General features: G+C 45.0%; 1 protein-coding gene across 6 annotated transcripts in view; it reads left to right on the forward strand.

Moving 5' to 3' along the window:
- Positions 1-24,455, forward strand: part of LOC146809066 (uncharacterized) — a 461,119-nt gene that overhangs the window by 170,629 nt on the left and 266,035 nt on the right. For 5 of the 6 annotated variants that reach the window (XM_085615871.1, XM_085615870.1, XM_085615869.1 and 2 more), the window contains one exon: positions 266-622. The exons of the other annotated variant lie outside the window; for it this stretch is intronic. In XM_085615871.1, coding sequence (XP_085471997.1) covers positions 266-622 — 357 coding nt within the window. The remainder of the gene's footprint in view (positions 1-265; positions 623-24,455) is intronic. 6 annotated transcript variants of the gene reach the window in all.

Consider the following 24,455-nt stretch of genomic DNA (forward strand, 5'->3'; position numbering starts at 1 on the left):
AGCGTAATGAGTTGTTTCTTAGCATGTTATTGTCTGTTCCTTGTTTAGGTTGTGTAAATTATATGACTGGAATTTACAATTTTGGTTTAGAAAAGGATTGGCCATTTGGTGACTCGCACATCCATCCTTTCCCACGTGGTTGCTCCCTTGTTTTGACCTGAAAGCTGAAGCCAACAGTATGCAGTTTCATTGTACCTGTCTGCGGGTGTTGTAGTGTAATATAGTGAGCTAACCGCAGCCACCTTCTCTCCTCTTCCTTTTGCAGTGCTTCTTTGCCAGCCGGTCCTCATGCAGTGGTCATTCTCTGTGCCACGTGAGATCACGGCGCTCGAGGGCTCCTGCCTGGTGATCCCCTGCACGATCACCGGTTTAATTGTGAGATCGGACAGACCTCTGGCATTTACCTGGCGCCTGTGGAGGAGTAGAGGGAACCCAGAGGTTTACAACAACAAGGATCCAACGTACGCTTTCCCTCCCTATAAAGGACGCACTCTTCTCGTGGGTGATTTGGAAGATCACAACTGCACCCTACAGATAAACAGCGTCACTGGACGAGATGCTAATGAATATTACCCTCAGATTGAACGGGAGTACGACCACAGAGTTTCAGTCGAAGTTTCAGGTCAGTGCGCTGCAGCCGACCGTATTGAAGAGTAAAATGTTTTAAACAGAAAATCCGCAGTACTGTTTGACTAGTGAGCGGATCCTCAGACTGAATCACAAAGAGGCCTAGATTTACAGACATACTCAGAAGCAGAGCAAAGACACTATGCGGCAGATTTACAAACCCCTTGCGCCGCCGGTGCATCACGTTGCTTGACGCACCAGTGGCGGAGCCTGCTGAGTGATATTTACAAGCACAGGTAAAGCCACCCTGCATGACTTAACCTGTGCTTGTAAATATCGCCCCTGTTCATGCAACACCTTGCTTGTTAGGGGCGTGACATGGGTGCTGCTGTCGGTGTTCCCACGCAACACCCATGTCCACTGATGTATTTCCAGATTTAAATCTGGAAATGTGTCAGAATGCTACGCCACCCTATGGGTGGCGTAGCGCGATGCAACAAGGAGAAATGTTTAATTTCTCCTTGTTTTTTTCCTCTTTCAATGCGTGCTGAATTCTACTGCACATATTGGAAGAGGAAATCACCTCAATTGATTGTTTTTGTGCAGGAAGGTGGCCCTTCCTTCACAAAAACAATCTCCCCACAACGCAGGAATCCATGCACAATGTTGCAAGGGTGCCTGCGCCGGCACATGGAAGCAGTTTGTGCACCAGCGCAGGGCCGCATATATATGTGACATATTTTTGTAAATGTCGCATCCCTGTGCTTCGAAACTAATGCAGCTCGGCGCAGCAAAATGATTTTCTGCACCACGCTGCATTAGTCTCTTGTAGATCTGCCCCTATGCGTCCTGGTGCAAGCAAGGAAAATAGCCCTCATCCGCTACTTGGATAGAATAAACAAGGCCTTATTGGGGTTCACCCTGCGGTATCTAGGCCCCGTTGCCCTAAGACCTTCTGCACCACAGATAGCTACGACACTGCTCATAACCATCCTTTTATGAATACCTGGTAGGTGTAAAGGAAACTTACAACCTTCTGGTTAAAGTCCACATGCAGCTTTTACCCCCTTGCCTGCTGCCTTCCAGTAGGTGCCTCGCCATAACACATGTAACCAGCTTCAGTAAGGACTGCTAGTAAAGACCACATGAGAACAAACCAAGAGCCCAGGACTAGGTTCTGGTGTGTGATAAACTAGATGTGACTGCAAGCCAAACTGGCAATCGTGCGCTCAGTCTATTTGACTACCAGCCACAACTGTACAATTTCAAAAGCACACATTACAATGGGTACTTTGCAAGTGAACGGGTGATGTTGGTACTGAATCAGAAAAAATATATGGGGCACATCTACAAAGAAATGACGCGGCGCTGCAAGCATTGGAGCAGTCCAGCCTCAGTTAAACAAGCATTTGCAATGCAATAGGTCTTGCATTTACTAGAGTTTGAGCTATTGGCAGTGTAAATGACAATGCCTTTTATTTATGTGGTATTCAAACAAATATAAGGAGCTTTCATTTACAATGCCACTAGCTTAAACTCTTGCAAATGCGAGATCCATTGCATTGCAAATGCGTTCAGCGCCCGTGCTATAAATTGTTTCTAAAAATGTTAGGAGAGTGCGTATCAGCTATTGGAGAAAATAGTGCTCAGAGTCTGTAATTAAAGCCTACCAAGTATAAACACAAGTAACATGAGGTGTCGCCTTGGACGGTTAGAAAACGCTACAAGGTGGTACTAAGAAGGGACTACCAAGCCTATTGACAAATGAACAGCCACAGTTTAAGCAAATTAAAAATAGGGGCGGAGAGGGGACTGAGCTTCAACACCCTACCTGAATACAGCATGCCTCGCAGAGCAGCACATGCGCTGCCCAGGCTCGACCTAAAAACAAAATCCATACACATGGCCACCCACTCAGCTTGTACTCAGCCAGTTCTGCCGCCTTTCTCAGGCATTCATTAGAAGACTTCTCTCTGTCTGTGAACTTGACCAACAAACACTTGTTATACCCTCATCCAACGAGAGAGACAACTTGAGGCCCAAACATAACTCAACCACAGTACAATCACTAAGACATCCAGCATACACACAATAGAGAAGAAGGACATAACTTGTAAGTGCCTTGCCGTATAAGAAAGTTCTACATTTAAACTGATATAGTGAAAAAAGCAGCATACTACAAAGGTGAAACAAAGCAACCATTGAAGTATACCAGAAGAAAAACAACCCTGGACAAAGGGTGGTCTCTGGTTGCCTGGTGTGTGTGTGCTTTTCAATAACCTTGCTCATCCCCAAACACTTTCAACTAAATTCAGAATGCTTGAGCATAACTAAAGCATTTGCAATGCATTTGGTCTCGCCTTTGAAACCTTATATGCATTTAGCTATGCAGCACATTGGCCTGGGTGCTGAAACATCTACTGGTCTCTAACATGGAGGGGAAACCAAGCACCAAACTGTGGAACACGCCAGGTATGTGAACACATGGAGAGAAATACTGCCTATCAGCAGAAAATTGGATTGTCCAAAGCTCTGTTTTTAATATAAAATCACCCACTTCTGTGGTTATATCACTAAAAACAGAAGATTTGAAAAAAATATTATTGTCTACGGGTGTATGGCCTAGAATCTAGGGAATGCTAAAGTGATTCTGGTATTTTCCAGCTGGTCGAATTCTATCAAGAAAATTAAATAGAGGCAATTGTCAGAAGAAAAAAAAAGAAATGAATAAAAAAAGTCCCTAAGCAAAGGCGGAAGTAAACAAGTCCTGGGGCTGATCTCCAAATCCCATAAAGTACATACAACAGATCTTCCAGAAAGCGCAAGCGCTGTCTAGGCTCAACCTAAAAACGCAGGGATTAGGGTGACTAGTTATTGAGGAGCAAAAACGAGGGCAGGTCAGACATAAAGGTAGGACTAAAGTGTTTTGTATTATTTTTATGTCTGTTATGTCCTGGTTTTTGCGTAGTCATGTAAATGAATGTGCGTTTGTGTATGTATGTATGTTTGTATAGATCTATTCAGTGCTTGAAATAGAAAAATAGAAGTGCAGGTACTCTGTACCAAAGTACCTGCTTATTTCTGATAAGTGCCGGTACTCTCCAATTAAAAGTATTACATTTCCCTTGTGAAGTACCGGTACTCTCCATCTCAAAACAATGTGCGGGTACTCAGTATCGGACAGTGCCAGCCCATTTAAAGCACTGTATATATCTATATAGATAGACATTCACACACATTTGCAGGGCTAAGTTATATAACATAAGCTGTGGAAGGACCTCCACCCTGAGTCCCCCCTTCCTTCCTCCCCACTCTCTTACCTCTGCTGCAAGCCCCCAGCTGACCTCCTCCTGTGCTGTCTGAAAGAGGCAGATAATGCATTAAATCACATTTGAGGCATCTCTTGAAAAGAGAGCGTGGTTTCATTTCTGCTTCGCAGAAGGACTTTATCTTAGTCCCATAAACCGGACCATTTATTGAAAATTAGGAATAGCGTTGGGACGCTGGGACAGTCCTGTGAAAACAGGGACTGTCCGGGGAAACCTGGGACATCTGGTCATCCCTAGCAGGGATGCCCTGTATTCACAAGAATATGGCACACCCATGTGTTTTCTCTTGGCACAGCACTAAAAAAGCTGCCTACCACCAATGCAGACACTCTAACGCCATTGTGCAAGGGTGACTGTTTTGCAGGGATGATGGTTTATGTGCAGAAAGGGACACCATCCTGCACATAATCATTAAAGATGATTAAAAGCGATTTGTTCTTTCTAAGGGTATATTTACAAGGGCATTTTGCCAGAGGAGCATCACTTTTTACGACGCTCCGGTGGCGCAATGCTCTGCTCCATATTACCAATGCAGTGCTAAGCCACTTTGCATAGCTTAAACCGCATTATAAATATTGTACCCTTTATTGCAGTTTTCTGCACCAAATGGGTGTACAATGTGTGTTCCTGTTGGCGTTCCACCGCAACACACATTGTTTTTAGATGATGCCCAAGATTTACATGGACCTGTAAATCTGAGCCTGCGCAAAAAAAAGCATGTGTTAGAGCGGTGCAACGAGAAGAAATACTTGTATGCTCTTTCTGCAGCACACATAGCAGGATCAAATCACCTTTAATGATTGTTTCTGTGCAGGAAGGTACCCCTTCATGCACAGAAACGATCATCCCTGCAAAGAAGGCACCTTGCACCATGGAGCAAGGGTGTTTCTGTTGGCGCTAGGCAGCTGTTTAAGAACCAGGGAAAACACAGGGGTGCACCATATTCTTGTGAATACAGTGCATTTATGCGTTTTTGAAATGACGCAGCGTGGTGCTGCTAAATGGCTTGCAGCCGCTTGCTGTCATTTCTTTGTATATATGACCCATCGAAAAAGAAAATAAACGAGGAGAAATACAAGTTTCTATTGATGGTATTGGATTGGAAGACTCTATAACCATGCCAATCCTACTAAGCACCAAGAGGACACCAACATATTATCTATAGTAGAATCAAATAGATCTAAAGGTTTTTGAAGGCTCAGGCCCATTCTGGTTACAAGGAGGCAGTCATTTGCGTACATAAGGACAGGTAACGGGTAATTCCCTACCCTGGGTGGATCTGCCACAACACCCAATGAATGGTTATCAAGGTCATTCATATAAATGCTATAAAGGAATGGTGCTAACATTCACTCCTTTGTAACCCCGTTTTTTATCTTTATACAAAGGGTACATTCGCCACCTGACCCAAATCTAATGCAACACTCAACATCAGTGTGCAGTTGAGCAAGAAGATGAACAATACATGGGTTAACTCCCATGCTTACTAACATGTTTCACAGCTTTGTCTGCACAGTGTTGTAAAATGCTAAAACTCAGGTCCATGAATGCCAGGTAAAGACATCCTTCCTTAGCAGGCAGGTATTTGTACATTATTAAATGGAGGTTTAAACATTGGTCCATGGTCCCAATACCCTGTTTGTACAGGGTAGAAAGTAAGATGTTATTTTCATTTGTCCAGTTTTCAAGTTGGTCCAATAAGATTCTACCCAGTATTTTGGCCATCGAGTCGATTAAAGATGTGCGCCAATAACAGTTGGGGTCGCTCCTGCCCCCCTTTATAAAAATTGGAACAATCAGTGCCTTGGACCATGATTTTTATGGGCCCTGGGTTCACACACAGTGTAGGAGGCTCAGCAAGAAGGGAGCCCAGAAAAATATATTTTCTGGGCCTGGAACCTTGCTGCTCGAGCACCTACTCACAGCTGATGTAACATCCTTAACAGTGATTACTAGCTGTTCAGAATCCTCCAAACTAACTGTACCCCTTGTAGTACTGCAGTGAACCCTGTTCTAATCTCCCCGTTCCTCCTCGTAATTACCGCTTTATAGTGTTTCCTGTAGGTACTAATTACTAGCAGATCCCTCTGGTGATTTTTGACTGCATTCACAAGGCTTTTATGTGCCTGGAAACATGATTGGTCAAACCATTTATGGGATTTGTGGGCGTTTGGGTGCCATTAATTCTTCAGAAATCTTCCTGCAAATTGTTTCAAAGGCCCCTAGTATCTCCTCATGTTCAGAGTCCGAGTTTAGGTATATCTGAATGTGCTCCTTCTAATTTTCGAAGAGCATTTTGTGAAATGCATTGGGGTCCCTTTCCTGCCATTTCCATCGTACTCCCCCATTTCTAGTATATTCTATCTGACAAGCCACTTTATGAACCATTGCGGTCAGTCCAAGGCTAAAGCTAAGGATCAACGGATTATGGTCCAAGAGCTGAAATAAGCCCGGGTGCATCTGCTGCAGCGTGGAATCCAAAATCCTCCCTTCGTCACAGACCGAATATCTCACAAACACATTCAATCAATACATTCACTGGTGGGGCCCATAACACCAACATTCATACATCATTGGTCTGTTCTTTCCAAGAGATGATTGTTCCAAACGCTGACATGAAAGGAATACCTTATAACCTAAAGGAACGTATATTTACATAAGGCATAATCTATATATAATCAAACACATCCTAAACCTAAATTTCCAGATATCCCTTCCACGTAATCGATGGATCTAATTTAGTTGTTTGGTAAGATGGATCTTCAAATCTCCTAATTTACAATTTAGATTTAAACATTCTCTATGGATAAACAACCCAACTCATTTGTCAGTAATCAATGACAAGCTTTATCTTAATTAATGCAAATTAAAATGGACTGTTATTCAAACCACAGATCACCATATTTACCTATTCTGGCTAATTGTCGTCCTCCAAGTCAATCAAGTCGTCCTGCAGCACGCTACAGTCCCATAGATTGGGTCGAGACCATAAGCGCGTACCAGTCAATCTATGCCCATTAAATCGAAGATTTCAGTTCATCAGGAAATTGGGCAGCAATTCAGTCCGTCAAAGATTCAGGGAAACAGCTGTCCTGCAGTGTCACCGTCCTCTCAGTCAGCATAACGTCAGGAAAAGAGCGTGCAACTCACTATTCTATCGGATTTTTATAATGAAATCTATGTAAAATTGTAACAAATATCAATTTTAGACTTTTCTCATTGGTGGATTTGGGGTCGGTCGGTGAAGTTCTCACATAGTTCATTAAGTTAGATCATCGCACTTGCTGGTTCCGGTTTTTAAAGACAGTCCATTGTTCATTCTCTTTGGCACTTTTCCCAGTATGTCCTTGATTAGAACAGCCTGGCTAGGGTCAGGACGAGGCCACTGCTGTCCTTTGTTGCGCAGGCGCACTTCACCCAAAACCTCGTGGAGTGTTGTCAGTCGCGTCGAGTCAAAGGAGAGGCCATCTTAGCGAAGGCCCAAAATGGTCACCTTAAGTAAAACAAACACAAAACATAATTAAAACATGGAAATGGCTAATAAAATGTTAAACCCTCACTATTTCCCCTATGTGTATGTAATTATCTAGCATAATAGCAACATTCAAAGCGTTTATACTCACCCAGTGATGTCATCTGGTGCAACTCACAATTACATCACAAAAGCAACACATAACATACAATATTCTAATTTTCTAATATTTGTAGGCGTACATATTTTAATTTACAGATTATTTTGGCCATGCAAATCCCACGTGTAATTCATACATTAATAGGGTTGATTAGTATTCCACTTCAAACCTTTAATATGGTTACAGTTAATTGTTTATGCTAATTAGTATGCACATGCAGATTGGTGGGGTATACAACATTTTGCATTACCCGCTCCAGCAATCCCCCCTTTGGTGAATTTATCACCACACCATCAAAATTTTGTATTACGGAATTTTAAAATGATTTCTTGCTCTTATTCATAATTCAGTTTCCCCTATTTCTTCTCTTTTTGCCGATTCGTACATGCTTTCTTTAAACTCTTCTAATCTATCTCATCAAATTCCCTTTCTTGTTTCTTGTCTTTTCTCCTCAATTTTTCTCTTTTTAACTTTTTCTGATTTTTATTGTTTTTACAACAGATACAACCTATTCTTATCACTAATATTATGAAAATTACACATGTTAATGGAAATAATATTTTACCTAAACACGTACTACCTAATTTTACTGAAAAATCTTTAATAGCTGATATTTTCTTTCCGATCTTTTCCCAAACACCTTGTGCACAGTGGTGCAATTTCATCATGCAATTCTGTAATATTTTTAATATAAATTTTAAGATCTTTACTTTCATCAGGAATGTAAGTACAACAGTGTTGAACTTTCAGCATTCCACAGACTCCACCCTCTTTTGCAAATAATATATCAAGGGCAAGTCGATTTTGCATTACCATAGCACGCATGGCAACCATTTCGGTGTTTACCAATAAGAATCCACCAGCGGTGCTTGTTGACAAGCTATCCACTACTGTTGATAATTTTCTGATCTTGTTTGCATTCAGAGATCTTCCCACTGCTGGTATCAATGCTCCAAAAATGTCACCCACAATTTCTGTCCAAGATTCTCTCTTACTACGTGCTAAATAACTACCTAAACTATGTACACCATCTTCTCCTCTATCCATATGAAAGATCTTTGGAAAAACCAGGCCTACGTAACATGAACCATACCAATGGTCTGGCAAACGATAATATGCCCTGTTCCCACAGATAAAATATAATCCAGGGAAAACTGGATCTTTTCCACCTTTAAATCCCCATCCACCCATGATTCGGTATGTATTATGGCACTCACTATTACCTAAAAAATAATTATCATATGCAGTTTGATTCCTTCTAGTACACAATTTTCCTTTCTGAGGTCAATCTGAAGCCATAGCTAGACTATCTTCACCCTTTAAGTGTTTTTCCATTTCTACATCCCAGACTGTCTTGTCCACCTTTCCTCCAGATGCCTTTCTTTGCTTTTTCAGTCTCCTTTCTTCAACCATGTCCAAAACAGTATATTCCTCTTTCTTTAAACTGCAAGTCAGATTGTTTTTAAATATGTTTTCTAATGTCAGTTCTTTAGTTTCTAAAAAGAATTCACCTAATACTTTAGCAGGTTTTACCCTATTTAGTTTATTAATTGAAGGTACTTGTGCGAAAATGTTATCTACATCTGAAAAATAATATTCTAATTTTCCTGTTTGATAAAATAAACCAGCTATTACACTACATGTTCCATAAGTTACTGGAAGGTGATAAGTCACTCCTTCTGAAACAGAGGCAGGTAACTGCATACAGACGTAGCAATCCCTTACATCCATTGTCTTTACGTATTCATATAATAATTTTGAAAACACCTTGTTAGAAAAATCTGTTATAGACCTATCTTTATGTAAATAATTTTTATCTACTTCAGTTGGTACTACCCTTTGAATTTTCCCTACATAAGCTTTGTTCTCACCATGTCCTTCTAATGTATCTATAGTAATTTTAAAAGAGATCAAAAGAGCAAGTATGCCCCACAGAAGCATTAGTAATCCTGTACAACAACGCATTTTACACCATCTCCTCAAAAATGTACATCTACCTTTGCTACTATCTATGTTTGCCATCTTTGCTAAAAATGGACCGTGTCTTTTGACTTAGCCTCTTCTACTTCACAACTAGTTTTCTAACCCAAGACTCTAAGCACCTACTTGGTTCTATCAGTCTTTATCTTTTTGTCTTATTTTATTGTCTCTTCATCAACAGCTCTCTTGGTCTATTCAGTTCGGCATCTCATCGTTTTTCACTTCCCTTTCGTGATCCAAATACAGAATTTCCTGAACTTCAGTTTCTTCTTCCCCAATGTCGGATAAGAGAACTCTCAGGATGTACGATTCTTCCTCTTCTTCAACCACTTTCAGTACAGTCTCCTCTGGATTTCCTTGACTATCTGCCTCTTCTCCTCTTTCAGGCAGAGCCACGTACGTCCATTCCGGTGACTTAAACTTCTGGTTAGGTTTCCTTATTCTTTTGCTTTCTTTATATATAATTGCCTCTTCTTTTGATTTCTCCCGACTTGTCACTTCATTCACCTGTTCAGCCCTTCATGTCAGTCGCTATCTCAATTTCTTTATTTTATTCGGCCAAACGTCGTCTTTTGCAGCTCTTTTTACTTTACTTCCTTTGTCGTTATTTTCAGTTCTCCAAGCTCTCTTTCTTAGAACTCGATCTTCAGGTATTTCATCTTCGCTTTCTTCAGACTCTGTCTCAACTTGCTTTATACTCTCAACAATTTCTTTTTCCACCACTTGTCTTGTTTTCCCTACTTATGTCCTTCCTCGAATCTCCGACATGCAATCTTCCTGCTGACTACTTATCCCTTCACCTAACTGGATGTTGCAGTTACCTACGCCTCCTCGGGGGTCTTCCGCAGCAATCTGTCCCTGTCTCTCTCTACCTGTCCCTTGTTCACTGAGATTTGTTATTTCAGGTGGAATTTCTCTCAATCTTTCATCTGGTACTTTCTTTTCACTAATTTATTTATTGTCTCCTCACTGTCTTTTTCTCTGTTCTTTCCTTGTTCTTTTCTAGAACATTGCGTTCCGTGCTCGTTTTCGGAATCTGAACTGGTATCCGAAATCTGCAATCTTCTTCTCAGAGAGTTACTTCTGGGGACAAACGTTAGACTTTGTTCTGCTTCCCCCCCCCCCCTTTCAGAGTTTTCTCTTGTTTTTGACTCTCCGTCATCTGACTCAGTACAAGATTCTGATTAATCAAAATATTATTTTTCTGTGCTGTCCACTGGATTTGGAATTCTCAATGTATGACTTGCATGGATCCAGTTTTTCAGTCCAGCACACTTTTCAGCTGTTGTTGTGGTCAGAATGACTTGTCTTGGTTTTCCCCACCTTGGAACCAAACAGTTTCTTCTTCTGTGGACCTTTATTCTTACCCAATCCCCTGGGCTCAGATCATGAGCTGGCTTCTTTTCAAGGGTGGTGGCATCCGCTCCAACCTGATGAAACACAGAATGAACTGTGTCAGCCAGGCTTTTACAGTATTCCAACACCATGTCATCAGTTATAGTCATCAGCTTGATGACTGGTATAAGCACGTGCCGCATGACGCGTCCCATGATGATTTCATGGGAGCTTAACCCTGTAGTTCTATCTGGAATTGATCTAATAGTCATGAGTACCAGAGGCAAGACATCAGGCCATTTCATACCTGTGACTAAACACATTTTCACTATCCTATTTTTGATAGTACCATTCATTTGTTCAACCACACCAGAAGCCTCTGGTTGGTAGGCACAATGTAGTTTCTATTGTACATTCAATGCTTCACAAATACATTTTATGATCTCATTATGGAAATGTCCTCCTCAGTCTGATTCAATTGTCACTGGGAACCCAAATCTAGGAATAAATTCTCTCAAAAGTAGCTTTGCCACTGTCATCCCATCATTTTTCCTTGTTGGAAATGCTTCCACCCACCTGGAGAATAGGCAGACCATAACCAAAACATACCTCAATCTTTTACAGGGAGGCATCTCAATGAAATCCACTTGCATTCTGGTAAAAGGCCCTCCTTCTAGGCCTATTGCTCCTAGACTCACTACTGTCTTCCTCCCAGGATTGTATTGCTGACATATTAGGCATCTTTGACACAGACTTTCTGCTACTAGTCTGAACTTTGCATTGTACCAGGTCTGTTTAAATTACCTGATCATAGAGTCTCTCCCTATGTGTCCCTGACCATGATACATCCGTGCCATGGTAGACCTCATGCTATCAGGCATAACTGGTCTTCCATCTCGATAAACCCACACATTCTTTCTCTCTTGGTGCACATCCTGCTTTTAGCCACCGTTTCATTTCCTCATCTCCTTCCTCTTCCTGCAATTATCTTTCTTCTTCCCATGTTCCCACAATGTTATTAAACATCAAGGAGCAAGAATTCATTTCCCTCTCCTTAGCCCGATTGATAGAATTCTGATTACGTGCACAATAGTGTGCCATATCGTTTGCATACTGGTTTCCTGTGGCGATCTAATCACCACTGTGTCTATGGGCAGCACATTTCACAACAGCCAATTGCCTAGGCAGCTGTATCGCCTCAAGCAGCTTTCCAACCACTTCAGCATTCTTAATGGGAGTCCCACTTGAGGTTAGGAAACCTCTCTGCAGCCGTTGTTGGCCAAAATCATGGACAACTCCAAAGCCGTACTGGCTGTCTGTTATCACAGTCACTCTCACACTTTTCCCAATCTTACATGCTCTAGTTAGGGCCACTAGCTCTGCTACTTGGGCTGATTTTACTCCTTTCAGATAGGACGCTTCTAGTACTGCTGCGACTGTGCATACTGCATAGGCTGCACTTAACACTCCATCATCCGTTCTCAAACCAGACCCATCAACAAACATCATGACATCACTTTCCGGTAAAGCTACATCTTTTATATCTGGTTGTGGTTTTGTACAATAATCAAGTACATCCAGGCAGTCATGATCTGCTTCATCTCTGACTTCCACATTCTCAGCGTCAGGCAACAACGTTGCAGGATTCACATTCAAACATCTCACCAGACTAGCATTTGTTGCACCTAATATGACCTTTTCATACTTAGTCAGCCGACTATGTGTCATATACGGAGTATGACTCCTTGTTAAAAGAATCGCCACATCATGAGGTACAAACACTTTCACTGGATATCCCATCACAATTCCCTCACTCTGCTCCAAACTTCGACATGTAGCAGCTACTGATTTCGAACACCCAGGTAAGGCCACAGCTACTGGGTCAAGCATTGATGAAAAATATGCAATTGGTCTCCTCCGCTTTCCATGCTTCTGTACCAACACAGAGTGCACATCCATTCCTTCCACTGCAGTACAACTCACTCTTTTTCATAATCAGGCATACCTAATGCAGGTGCTTCACACAGCCCATCACTCAATCGTTTAAATGCTGCCAATTCTTCCTTGTTCAAATCAATAGGATCTTTCACATCACTTCTTGTCAGTCGCACCAAAGGTTTTGCGATCAAGGAAAAATGACTAATCCACTGACTACAATATCCAACCATTCCCAGAAACATTCTCACCTCTCTTCGGGTCATGGGTGCTCTCATTCCTTTTATGATCCTGATTCTGTCTATCGTTATCTTTCTCAGTCCCTTCTCAATGTTATGTCCTGGGTACTGTACTTCCTTCTTACAAAACTGCAATTTTGATGGTGACATCTTTAGTCCTCCATCTGCCAAATGATTCAGCAATGCTATAGTGTCTTATTTCACACGCTTCACGTGTTTTCGACGCCACAAGGAGATTGTCGATGTATTGAACCAATACCAAATTTTCGGGCATTTCTAGACTTTCCAAAGACCTTTTCAATAACTGGTTAAATATTGAGGGGCTTTCTATACCCCTGTGGAATTCGGCACCAAGCCAAAATACGCTTGCCGAAACGAAATGCAAAAATTTGCGGACTGTCATGGTGCAATGGGATAGAAAAAGCATGGCATAGATCAATCACTGTGTACCATTCTGCATCATGAGGAATCTGATCTAAAATCACTGATGGATTTGGTACAATGGGACAACATGACACAACAATTGTATTGATCTTTCTCAGATCTTGTACTATTCTCAATTTCCCATTAGGCTTTTTCAGCCCCATTATTGGTGAATTACATGGACTACTCATTATTTCTCTCAAAATTCCTTGTCTGATCATTTTCTCTATCACAGGAGTTACTCCTTCAATTATTTCAGGTGTCAACTTATATTTAGGGACATTTGGATAACTTACTCCTTCTTTTACTGTTATTTTTACTGGATCTACATTCCTCATTAGTCCTACATCTTTTCCGGTGAAATCCCAAACTTCTGCTTTTACAGACGGTTTCAATTCTTTAGGTAATTCATCAGGGTCAAATACAGCATAGGTTTCAATAACCTCATTTTCTCTGTTAGCTATTGTCATTTTATATAGTACATCATCATCTGGTGTTTCAAATGCTATCCCATCCGGGGTACAAAATATCATGCAGTTCATTTTGCACAACAAATCCCTACCTAATAAATTCACAGGACTGGTATCGCACACGACTAAGCGGTGCATTTCTGAAAATTTCCCTATGCTAGCATTCACTGGTTCTGTAAGGTAAGTTTTAATCTGTCTGTTGGATACACCAACTACTTGGATTGTTTCATCCGAGAGAGGAAGATTCTTAACATCAGCTGATCTAACAGTTGATAGAGTAGCACCAGTATCAACTAGGATAGTAATATTTTCATCATTAACCTTCCCATCCACAAATGGGCCTGTCTGGTTTACTTCTAGAGTTGCGCCAAGTACGCACTCTTCTTCCATCCTTCGGCACCGTCAATAGCTTTCTTCTGAATCACTCATCGCGTTGTAGCCAATACTGCGAGACAGCGCTATCGCGTGGCAGCTTATTTACCTGTTCTTCATCGTAGAATCCCGTTTTACTACTATACTTCTGAGAGTTTCTGCTCTGTGGAAAAGGCGGTTTTGGCACCTGATTCTGGGGTGTGACAACCTGCTGCTGTTGCTGCAGTTGACCACTCACCTCATTCTGCACCTGTGGATTCAATGATGGATTTCCATTGTTAGTACTTGGGGGAAATTTACACTCAGATTTCCAATGCCCTATCCTACCGCAATTATGGCATGGGAACTTCTTCTTAGCTTCTTCTATATTTCCCTTTCCTTTCCCAGGACCAAATTTTTGTCTTGTTCCTGTGCCCACATAGCCTTTTCTTTCAATTTTCGCTGCTTTGCTTCATTCTCATCACTAAAATATTTAGCAGATCTTAGTACTTCATCTATTTTCTTATTTTGCCAATCGACAGTATTTTGTTTTATCATCTCACTAATTTCTGGACGTAGACCATATACAAATCTGTATACAAAATGACTCCAATCCTTTTCAGTCAGATTCTCATCTCCACTAAACTGTGTAAAAGCTAGTATTAGCGTTTCATAATATGCATGCACTGACTCTTTACTTTCTTCATGTGTCAGGTCAATTTTTACCCAATCTGTCTCTTTAGGAGGTATCTTATTTTTCAGAAATGCAATAACCTGTTTATATTTCTTCATTACCTCGGGGTCTGGAGCCCCTGTTTTTGGATCCCTAAAGTATTCCTGGCCAATTAATCATGAGCTTGCACTCTGTCCATAAAACTGCTGGTACTATTATGTCAAATAGACTATTCAGGTCAATCCATAATACTTTAGACAATTTTACAAATCTATCCACCTGCCTGTACTACTCGACAGGCTTTTCCCGCAGTCGAGGGAAATCGTTTGTAAAGGACAAAATGTCCTGTCTCGTCCATGGGACATGTACGTATCCTCCTCCTAGGATCTCTCTCATAGGGCATTCTGTTACTACCTTTTCCTTTTCTCTTACAGGAAATGCCGCAAATGTTTTATCTGAGGCATCATCTTGTTTCCTATACCACCTGCTTCTCCATTTTTCCACATCTCCCCATTTTCTCAACAAGACAAATATTTCCTTATTCTGACTTATCCATCCTGTGGTATTCAAATTTTCAATATCTTTTTCAGTGAAATCAATTCGATATGGTTTTTGCAAAGCCTTTACCTTTTCAATGTCTATTCCCATTTCATTTGCTACTTCTTCTAGTCGCTCATGTAGGTTTTTCGCTCTCCATGTCACACTTTTGCACAAAAATAATAATTCCTCATCTTGGTAAGTTTTTAATTTCTCTGTGGGGATAGTTCCGACTATTAACTTTTCTAGTACCATTCGTAATTTGGCCACATCTATTGATTGGGATTCTTTATCTTTTCTCTGCAACCTTCTTAACCATTCACTTAATTCTTCTGTAAATGGTCCTACTGGGTTTTCTATACTACCTTGCTCCGAATTCTTTTGTGTTCCCAATATCTGCTCCACTGCCGTTATACTTTTCTCAATAAAATTCCGGCTTATAAACTGATTGCTTGACACATTTGGTTCAATCATACTCATCGTCTTTCTCCATGGATTTTCATTTTGGCTCTGCTTTGGCTGTTCGTCCGGTTTATGGCTTTTATAAGGAACTGTCAAACAATGTTCACTATCTTTTTGTTTATCAAAAATAGCCATTACTGGACCTATCGTCACTGGAACTGTTACAGCCTCCAAATTTTTAGTCAGTTCTCTTATTTTCTCTGTTAATTCTAAGGTTGTTTTTGTTAACTCCGCTGAATTTTCACCATTTATTCTACTCTCTGACTACTTTTCTACCTCTCTAATGGAGTTACTCTTCTCTAAATCTTGCGACATTGGTTCTGTCTTAATAATTCGTAATGTTTCTTTCATTGGGGCACTTGGTGTTAATATTTCTGGTTCTGGTCAATACGATGGTGGATTCATATAAAACATGTCATCAAGAACATCATCTTCTGATTCATTCACTCCATACCCTCTCAATTCTACATTGTGTTTTCTCTGTACATTTTCGTCCTCCATTATACTCTGCAGTTCTTACAGGAAACAAACCTTCGGTCATACTAGCATTCTGCCACCTTCTCATCCGATCATCATGACTTTCATGTCCATACTGTCTACCAAACATATACCTATATCCTCCACCACTCCTCTGTCTCTCTCGTGCATGCATCTCATCTTCCCATTCTGTTAATGCTTCAAATTGTGTTGGTCTAGGTCTTGGTTCTAAATTCATCATGTTCTCTCTTAAATTTCTCAGAACTGCCAAATTAAATGAACCATGTTCTGGAAAAGCTAAAACTCCATCTCTAGTATATTTTACCCAATTGTCTAACCAAATACAAGTGTGATATCCATATTTTGAAACAATAAAGGATGCAGGGGTATTTGGTGGAGGAAGTAACTGTCCTTCCCTTGTCACAATCGGTTTGTCCTTTTTAAACCACTTTTTAATTTTTCCAAACCAGGACTTTTTCTCCTTTTTTGGTGGATCGTAATACATTTTCTTGTCTTCCGTGTATTGCTAGTCTCTCCTTACAACTGTACTGCTAGTCTGTCCAATTGTAGCGCGACTCACACTAATGCACCAATCCGGAACGTCTGCGTCACCTTTGTGATTCTCCAATCCCAGCGCGACTCACACTAGCGCACCAATCAGGAGCGTCTACGTCACCCTGCAATTCTCCAGTCCTAGCGCGGTGCACACTAACGCACTAATCGGGAGTGTCTGCGTCTCTAGTTAACTGGCCAATCTCAGCGCGGTCTTTCTGACGTCAACAGCTGCTGCTCCTACTCGTGCTTCTACTGACCCCTCCTTTACAAAAAATTTCTTGGTAAGTTTTCAAAACTTTTCAAATGTACAAATTTGTAACTACATAAAGACACCACCATTGTTCACTTCGCTAACCAAAGAATAGTAAAAATACCTTTTTCACAAGAATTCCGTCTTTCCCGAGAGCAGCGCTTACCTCTGCCCTACTACAGAATCATTTATTCCGTTGATAAAGTAGCACATCCCTCTACTTCACCCTTCTAACAAGCATTAACTAATTGCTTCTCTAGAATTAAGAGACCTGGGTGCCGATTACGATCCGGCAAAAAAATTCCCCGTACGAATCGTACAAGTGCCGTACAAACTGGCAATCACGATTCGCATGGGAAAAAGTCCATACGAGTCGCATTGGGAATAATTCCCAACAGGTCCTCGGGTCGGAAAATGTGTCCGACACATCCTCGGACGATTTACCGTACAAATGTGAAAAGTAAAGTCCGATCGCGCAATTACGATCCATCCCGTGCGTCCGATGTTCCAACCGTATGGAAAATACACCATCCGCACCGAACTCCCATAGCAGCCATGGAGACATGAGCCCGCATACGCGCCCAACACTCCCCCCAGCCCTCCAATGTAGGAGTCGAATCCCCACCCGTGTATGTACACCCGTGCATGTACGAGACGTACCCCCACCCGTGAATGTATGGAACGTACCCCCACCCCAACAGTGCATGTACGTACCGCACCCCCACCCCAACAGTGCATGTACGTACCGTACCCTCACCCACGGACGTATGGAGTGTACCCCCACCCCAACCGCGTATGTACGTACCGCACCCCCACCCCAACAGTGTAAGTACGATCCCGTACCCTCACCCGCGTATGCATGGAGCGTACACCCACCCCAACCGTGTATGTACGACCCGTACCCACACCCGCGTATGCATGGAGCGTACCCCCACCCCAACAGTGTAAGTACGACCCGTACCCTCACCCACGTATGCATGAAGAGTACCCCCACCCCAACTGCGTATGCATGGAGCGTACCCCCACCCCAACCGCGTATGTACGTACCATACCCCCACCCCAACAGTGTAAGTACGACCCGTACCCTCACCCGCGTATGCATGGAGCGTACCCCCACCCTAACCGCGTATGTACATACCGTACCCCCACCCCAACAGTGCATGTACGTACCGCACCCCCACCCCAACAGTGTAAGTACGACCCGTACCCTCACCCACGTATGCATGGAGTGTACCCCCATGCCAACCGCGTATGTACGTACCATACCCCCACCCCAACAGTGTAAGTACGACCCGTACCCTCACCCGCGTATGCATGGAGCGTACCCCCACCCCAACCGTGTATGTACGACCCGTACCCTCACCCGCGTACGCATGGAGCGTACCCCCACCCCAACAGTCTAAGTACGTAGTGCACCCCAGGCCCCAACACCAGCACCTTCACACAACATCGCGCATGTACGAGTCGCACCAAGCCAGACACAATGACAGCACTGTACAACTAAATTCCAGAAGTACACACCGTACACACGCTAAAAACGCACGTACACAACCAGGACAAAGCAAAACACAAGAATACACCATTCGAATGGCACTAAGCCACAAAACATGTCCAACAAGCACAAAAACAACACATTCACTGACCTGCAACTGCCAATATCCCAAACAGAGGCCCAAAACACAACCACTCCTTATAACACACCCACCCAAAGTTCAAACACAGCCACACCCACCAATGGACCAATAAAAAGGGCCCACAGACACAAACCATGAGCCTTTGCAACAGACTCACTGCTGTCAGACCCCACAGACAACCTACAGCACCATACTTGACCCTTTACTACACCTTACACTTGCACACCTTCACACACCCACCTTCACAAACACCCCCTCATCACATTCACACACACACCTGCACAACCACAACCACACCCATCCACACCCACACCCCTCACCATGCCCACTAACAAGAATCCAAAGTTCACTACCCGAGAGTTGGAGGTCCTTGTCGATGAAATCCTCAGTCGAGCCACACCTCTTTGGAACATTGGTCAGACAGACCAGCATTTCAGACAAAACAGCCATGTGGCAGACGATTGTCGATGCTGTGAATGTTGTTGCGGCCACCAGAAGGACCAGGCATGAATGCCAAGCCAGGTGGTACGATCTGCGGAGGAGGGTCCGAGCCAAAATGACCGACGAACACAACCAGGCCAACGTCACTGGAGGAGGGCCGCCCCGCAGACGCGTAGAATACCATCCCTGGGAGGAGAGGGTGATGGCCATACTGCCGGTGGTGGCAGTCGACGGATTAGAAGGACTCCGAGACCCGGGTGAGTACACAAACAACTCACCTCACATGGGGGGAACGTCATCCACAACCAAACTCACAAACAGGCACGCAACCACCCCAAGCCATCGCATGACTCAACCACACTCCATGAACACGCACATGCCACTGGCGCCACCATGCCCCATGCACCCAGTTGGACAATGCCAAGTCACATGCCACAGAAAACACCAACACAAGACACGGTAAGCCGGATGGCGGGAGTGTGGGCCCCAAAAATCACATAGTGCAACTCAGAAGCAGACAAAAATGCCCCCTGCCCATATGGCCTAGGTCACAGCCAGACAAACACTGTGTCCCCACACAGGAAAGACTTGCCAGCAAATGGCGGACGCCTTGCATTAACACATGGGGGTGACCGCACGTTCTTGCACATGATAGCAGCTAATGAACAGTCAACACTGTGAAAGAGTGGCAGCACACACCACCACAGCAGGGGCGCAGACACAAACACTACACCCAATGGGTGCCTGGAGATCAGAAACAAACTCACATCAACAAGCCAAGGGCCATTCAAAGATCTCCCAACAGTGTGTGCCCAGGAAGCTGGGCTGAGGTGACAGAGGATGACACACAGAGGGAGGGAGAGGGGGACAGAGAGGGAGGGAGACACAGGGAGACGGACAGAGGGAGGAGGCTGACACACAGAGGGAGGGAGAGGGGGACAGAGAGGGAGCGAGAAAGGGACACACAGGGAGAGCAAGTCAGCCTTGTGGGTTGTGGGAATGTCTGCTCATCAGCAGGTCGACTGCGTGCATGTAGACCAGGGTGGCCAGTGCCAGAACCACCCCCTCTTCTCCATGCCAAAACACAGGGCCATGTCACAACCTGTGCACGAGCACGACAGCTACCTGCATTATCTAAGTGTGTGGAACCACCACATGTGCCCACGTACAGTGCAACACGGAAGGCGCCAATGCATGGCTCGCCACACCTGCCCACTCCACTGCTGACTGCAGTCACAATTGACGCAGCAAGTAAGACTGTGCCACACATGGGTAAAGTTGCAAAAGCTGTGGCCAAGGGACATACTCATGCACAAGTGCACTGTGAGTGGAATGCAAGACCAATCCAAATTCCCAGAGGAAATGTGCCAACTCAGAAACCAATGAAACATGGATGTTGCATGGACCTAAATTAACATTGTCTCTCTCACACACAGGTCAACGTCGTGGATCACCCCCCAACACTGGGGGGGAAGACTCACAGGACCCGGCTCGGGGGGCTGACGGAGCCACCGGCAGCGACGACTCTCACCACTCTGTGGACGAACCCGACCCCGACCAACCTGGCCCCTCTGGTGTCCAACGACCTGCAGCACCTGCGTCAGGTACAACTGGGCCAACCACCACTCCTGCCACATCCCAGGAGACACCCAGGATCCCTGCCCCACCCCCACAATTCAGCCAGGCTGGCCAGGAGGGACACGGTGTACCGGGCACCCAGGAGGAGGCAGGCGACAACGCCAATGCCACCCCTCAGGGGTCCCTGAGACCCGATGTGCCCACAAGGGCAGGCCAGGTGCAAGTGGGCAGGGGTGGTGGGAGTGGAGGACGGCGGAGGCGTGAGCCTGACCGGTTGGCTGCGGAGCCGGTATATACACATGTCCGAAACATCCTGGACACATACCGGCAGGACACCGCGGGCATGGCCCAGGTTGTGTCCATCCTCGAGGAGATCAAGACCCAGCAGGCCCAGCAACATGCGGAGCAACATGCCTGTCTACTGCGACACCAACGGCGGATGGAGGACAGACAGGCTGAGCTCGTGACGGTGTTCACGGGAATCCACAGTATACTCCGTCGGATAGCCGACAACATGGGCAACCCTCCCTGTGCCACCAGGCGGAGAACATCACCACCCACAGGGAGGGATCAGGAGGAGGAGGAGTCATCCGACGGAGCATCCCAAACATCGTCACGGCCTGCTTCTGAGGGTCCCCGCAGGAGGGCGGGTCGTCCACGGAAAAGACCGTGAGGGTCAGCGCAACAGCACCATCTCCCAGGACACCTGGCCTGGCACCTGGCCCCTGGACCAACAGCAGCACAGCAGCAAAAGACAATCTCTGCCACATGGACTTGCTGGTCACTGTCTGACCAATGTTGACAAAGACTGTGGCATGGACTCTGAGGATATTCAATGGCAAGGACACCAACTCCCCCAGTGAACTTTGGATTCCACACACCCGGAAAGCCCCTCATGTCAAACCCCCCCCCCGTACCCCAACCTAAATAAAATGTTACACGATAAAGAGATGATGGCTACATTTTGCATTATTACCTTACATGTGTCTTGTAAAGTCTAACCATGCCTGAGTTATCATTTGACTTCAACCATCAACACCCTGGGGCCTGAGTCTGGCACAGGACACACATGGGTCACAACGTATTAGGCAAGACGGACATGGAGCACCATACACACCCGTGATGGGCCAAACCAGCTGAGGGGGTGGCCGCACAACCCTGCCGACAGACATATTGAGTACAGCGACAGCCATGCGCAGTGGTCAGGGATCATGTGGAGTGTCCTGGGGGGCACCCAGGTATGTGTGGACAGGTGGCAGAACCATGTCCTGCAAGCTTGAGTCAGGTGGATGCAGAGAATGGTGGCCTGCCCAACGTTGGATGCATGGGGATGGCACATGTCACAATACCCACACAGTCATGGACATCATGCACAAGACAGTCTAATCCCACACAAACAGCTTGCATCTTGCTACTCGACACATGGACACATAGCCACTATCAGGGAAAACCATGCCAGACATGCCGGATGCACCGTGGCAACACACCAGCATTGACTGAGAATAGGCACCTTGGAGGCACAGTGACACCTTTATTATACATGTCTTTGGGAATGCAGAGGCAACTCGGAGTACACATGAACACGTCATGTGGAGTAACATGTGGGTCCAACACTGGAACCCCCCTTCTGCAGCACAAATGCGTGATAGCCATGGAACTGGCACACAAGTGTCGGATAACAGCTAAACACCCCCTGCTGCTCACGGAAAGGCTGCCATACACCATTGATCCTCTGATGTGGAAGTCCCACACCATGTCAAGCCAATGCAAACCGTATGTGTCCGAGGGCAGTGTAACACACATTGATGCCATCATCACAATCCACTATCCCTTCACAGATGACTGTCAACAAGTCTGACCATCTATTCAGGTGTACCCATCAACATGTAATGTGTCCCATGGTGAGGCGACATGTCTGCAGAGGAACCAAACATTGACAGGGGCAGTGTGCACACATCGTAAACAACTGCCACACCCAATACACCCCTGATGCATCCCTTACCCTAAGGAGACTTCCAAACTTGTCTGTGCGTGTAACGCTGAGTCAGCACACGATGACGTGTCCATGAGGAATAGCAGTGCCACAACAATGCAACCAGCAGACGGCATGCGCAAGTACCTGGGGAAGAGAGACACACAAGAAGTCAGCCACAAAAAGCACAGCCACTTGCATGTGCATGTACTCGACACATGTAAGGATGACAACATGCTAGGTCACAATTATGACTGAGGAAATTCACATCACTGGCACCATCACTCCAGTGACACATCCACACACACCTCTGACTCACGTGGCATACATGCAGATGGACACACACATCGCAACACATGCCACACGGGGACCAATGCGTGCACACACAGACACTGGTACTCACCACTAAGCAAAGAAGTCGCGTATGAGCCGAGTCCGGATGTCCTCTTGCGGAACCACATCCTCCACATCACTAGCCCCATTGCCAAGACCTTCGTCCTCCACGGGTGGATGGTCCTGATCATCTTGATCCAGGATGAGTGGCACAGCTTTCTCAACTGCCATGTTGTGCAGCATGCAGCAGACCATGAAGATTTTGCAGACCTTCACCGGGGCATATGGGAGGGCGCCGCCGGTCTTGTGGAGGCATCGGAATCGGCTCTTCAGGAGGCCAAATGTCCTCTCGATCACTCGCCTTGTCCGGCCATGGGCGGTGTTGTAGTGGAGCTGAGCCGGCGTGATGGGGTTGCGGAGAGGTGTGATCAGCCATGGCATGTTGGGATAGCCAGCGCCCCCTACTTGGAAAGCACATGGACATAAGTAGGACAGGAGAGGCGGTCGTGCTGGAAGTCTACGCAAAATACAGGACACCCAGGGTGTACCCACCAACAACACATGCTCGTTCGTTGCGCAGCTGCGGCATCATTTCAGGCACCCTGCTACGCCTCATGATGTAGGCATCGTGTGCTGATCCTGGAAAACGAGCACAGACATGTGAAATCACCATGTTGGACAGACACACCACGAGGGCATTGATGGAGTGGTAGTGCTTGCGATTCCTGTACGCTACCTCCTGTGCCTGTGGTGGTACCAAAGCCACATGTGTCCCATCTATGGACCCAATGACATGGGGCCTCCCTCCCAGGGCATAGAATCCACGCTTGACCCCAGTCAACAGTTCAGGGGTTGGGAAATGGATGAAGTCATCCAGGTGAAGCAACATGGCCTCTAAGAAATCATGCAGCACACGGCAGAACATGCTCTGGGACATGCCACCAACATGAGCAATGGTATTTTGAAAGGTACCCGTGGCAAGAAAATGTAGGGCTGCCATTACCTTCAGCTTGGGTGTCAGTGCCGTAGGATACCTGTGCAGCGGTTGCAGGTGTGGTGCCAGCCTCGCCGTCAACTCCAGAATCAACGGTTGGGGGAAGCGGTAGCACCGGATACAGTCATTCTCCCGCATGTCAGCCAAGTCCGGAATTGCTCTGGGAAGAGGCGGCGCTCTGCAGTAATTTGGAAGTGACAAGGAAGAGTGAGTGCACTACAACAACAATTTTTGGGTGCTGAGCACATGTTAATCTGTCAATACACATATGCGACATACGGAGTCAGG

Source organism: Triturus cristatus, chromosome 7 (assembly GCF_964204655.1).
Source record: "Triturus cristatus chromosome 7, aTriCri1.1, whole genome shotgun sequence".
NCBI lineage: Eukaryota > Metazoa > Chordata > Amphibia > Caudata > Salamandridae > Triturus > Triturus cristatus.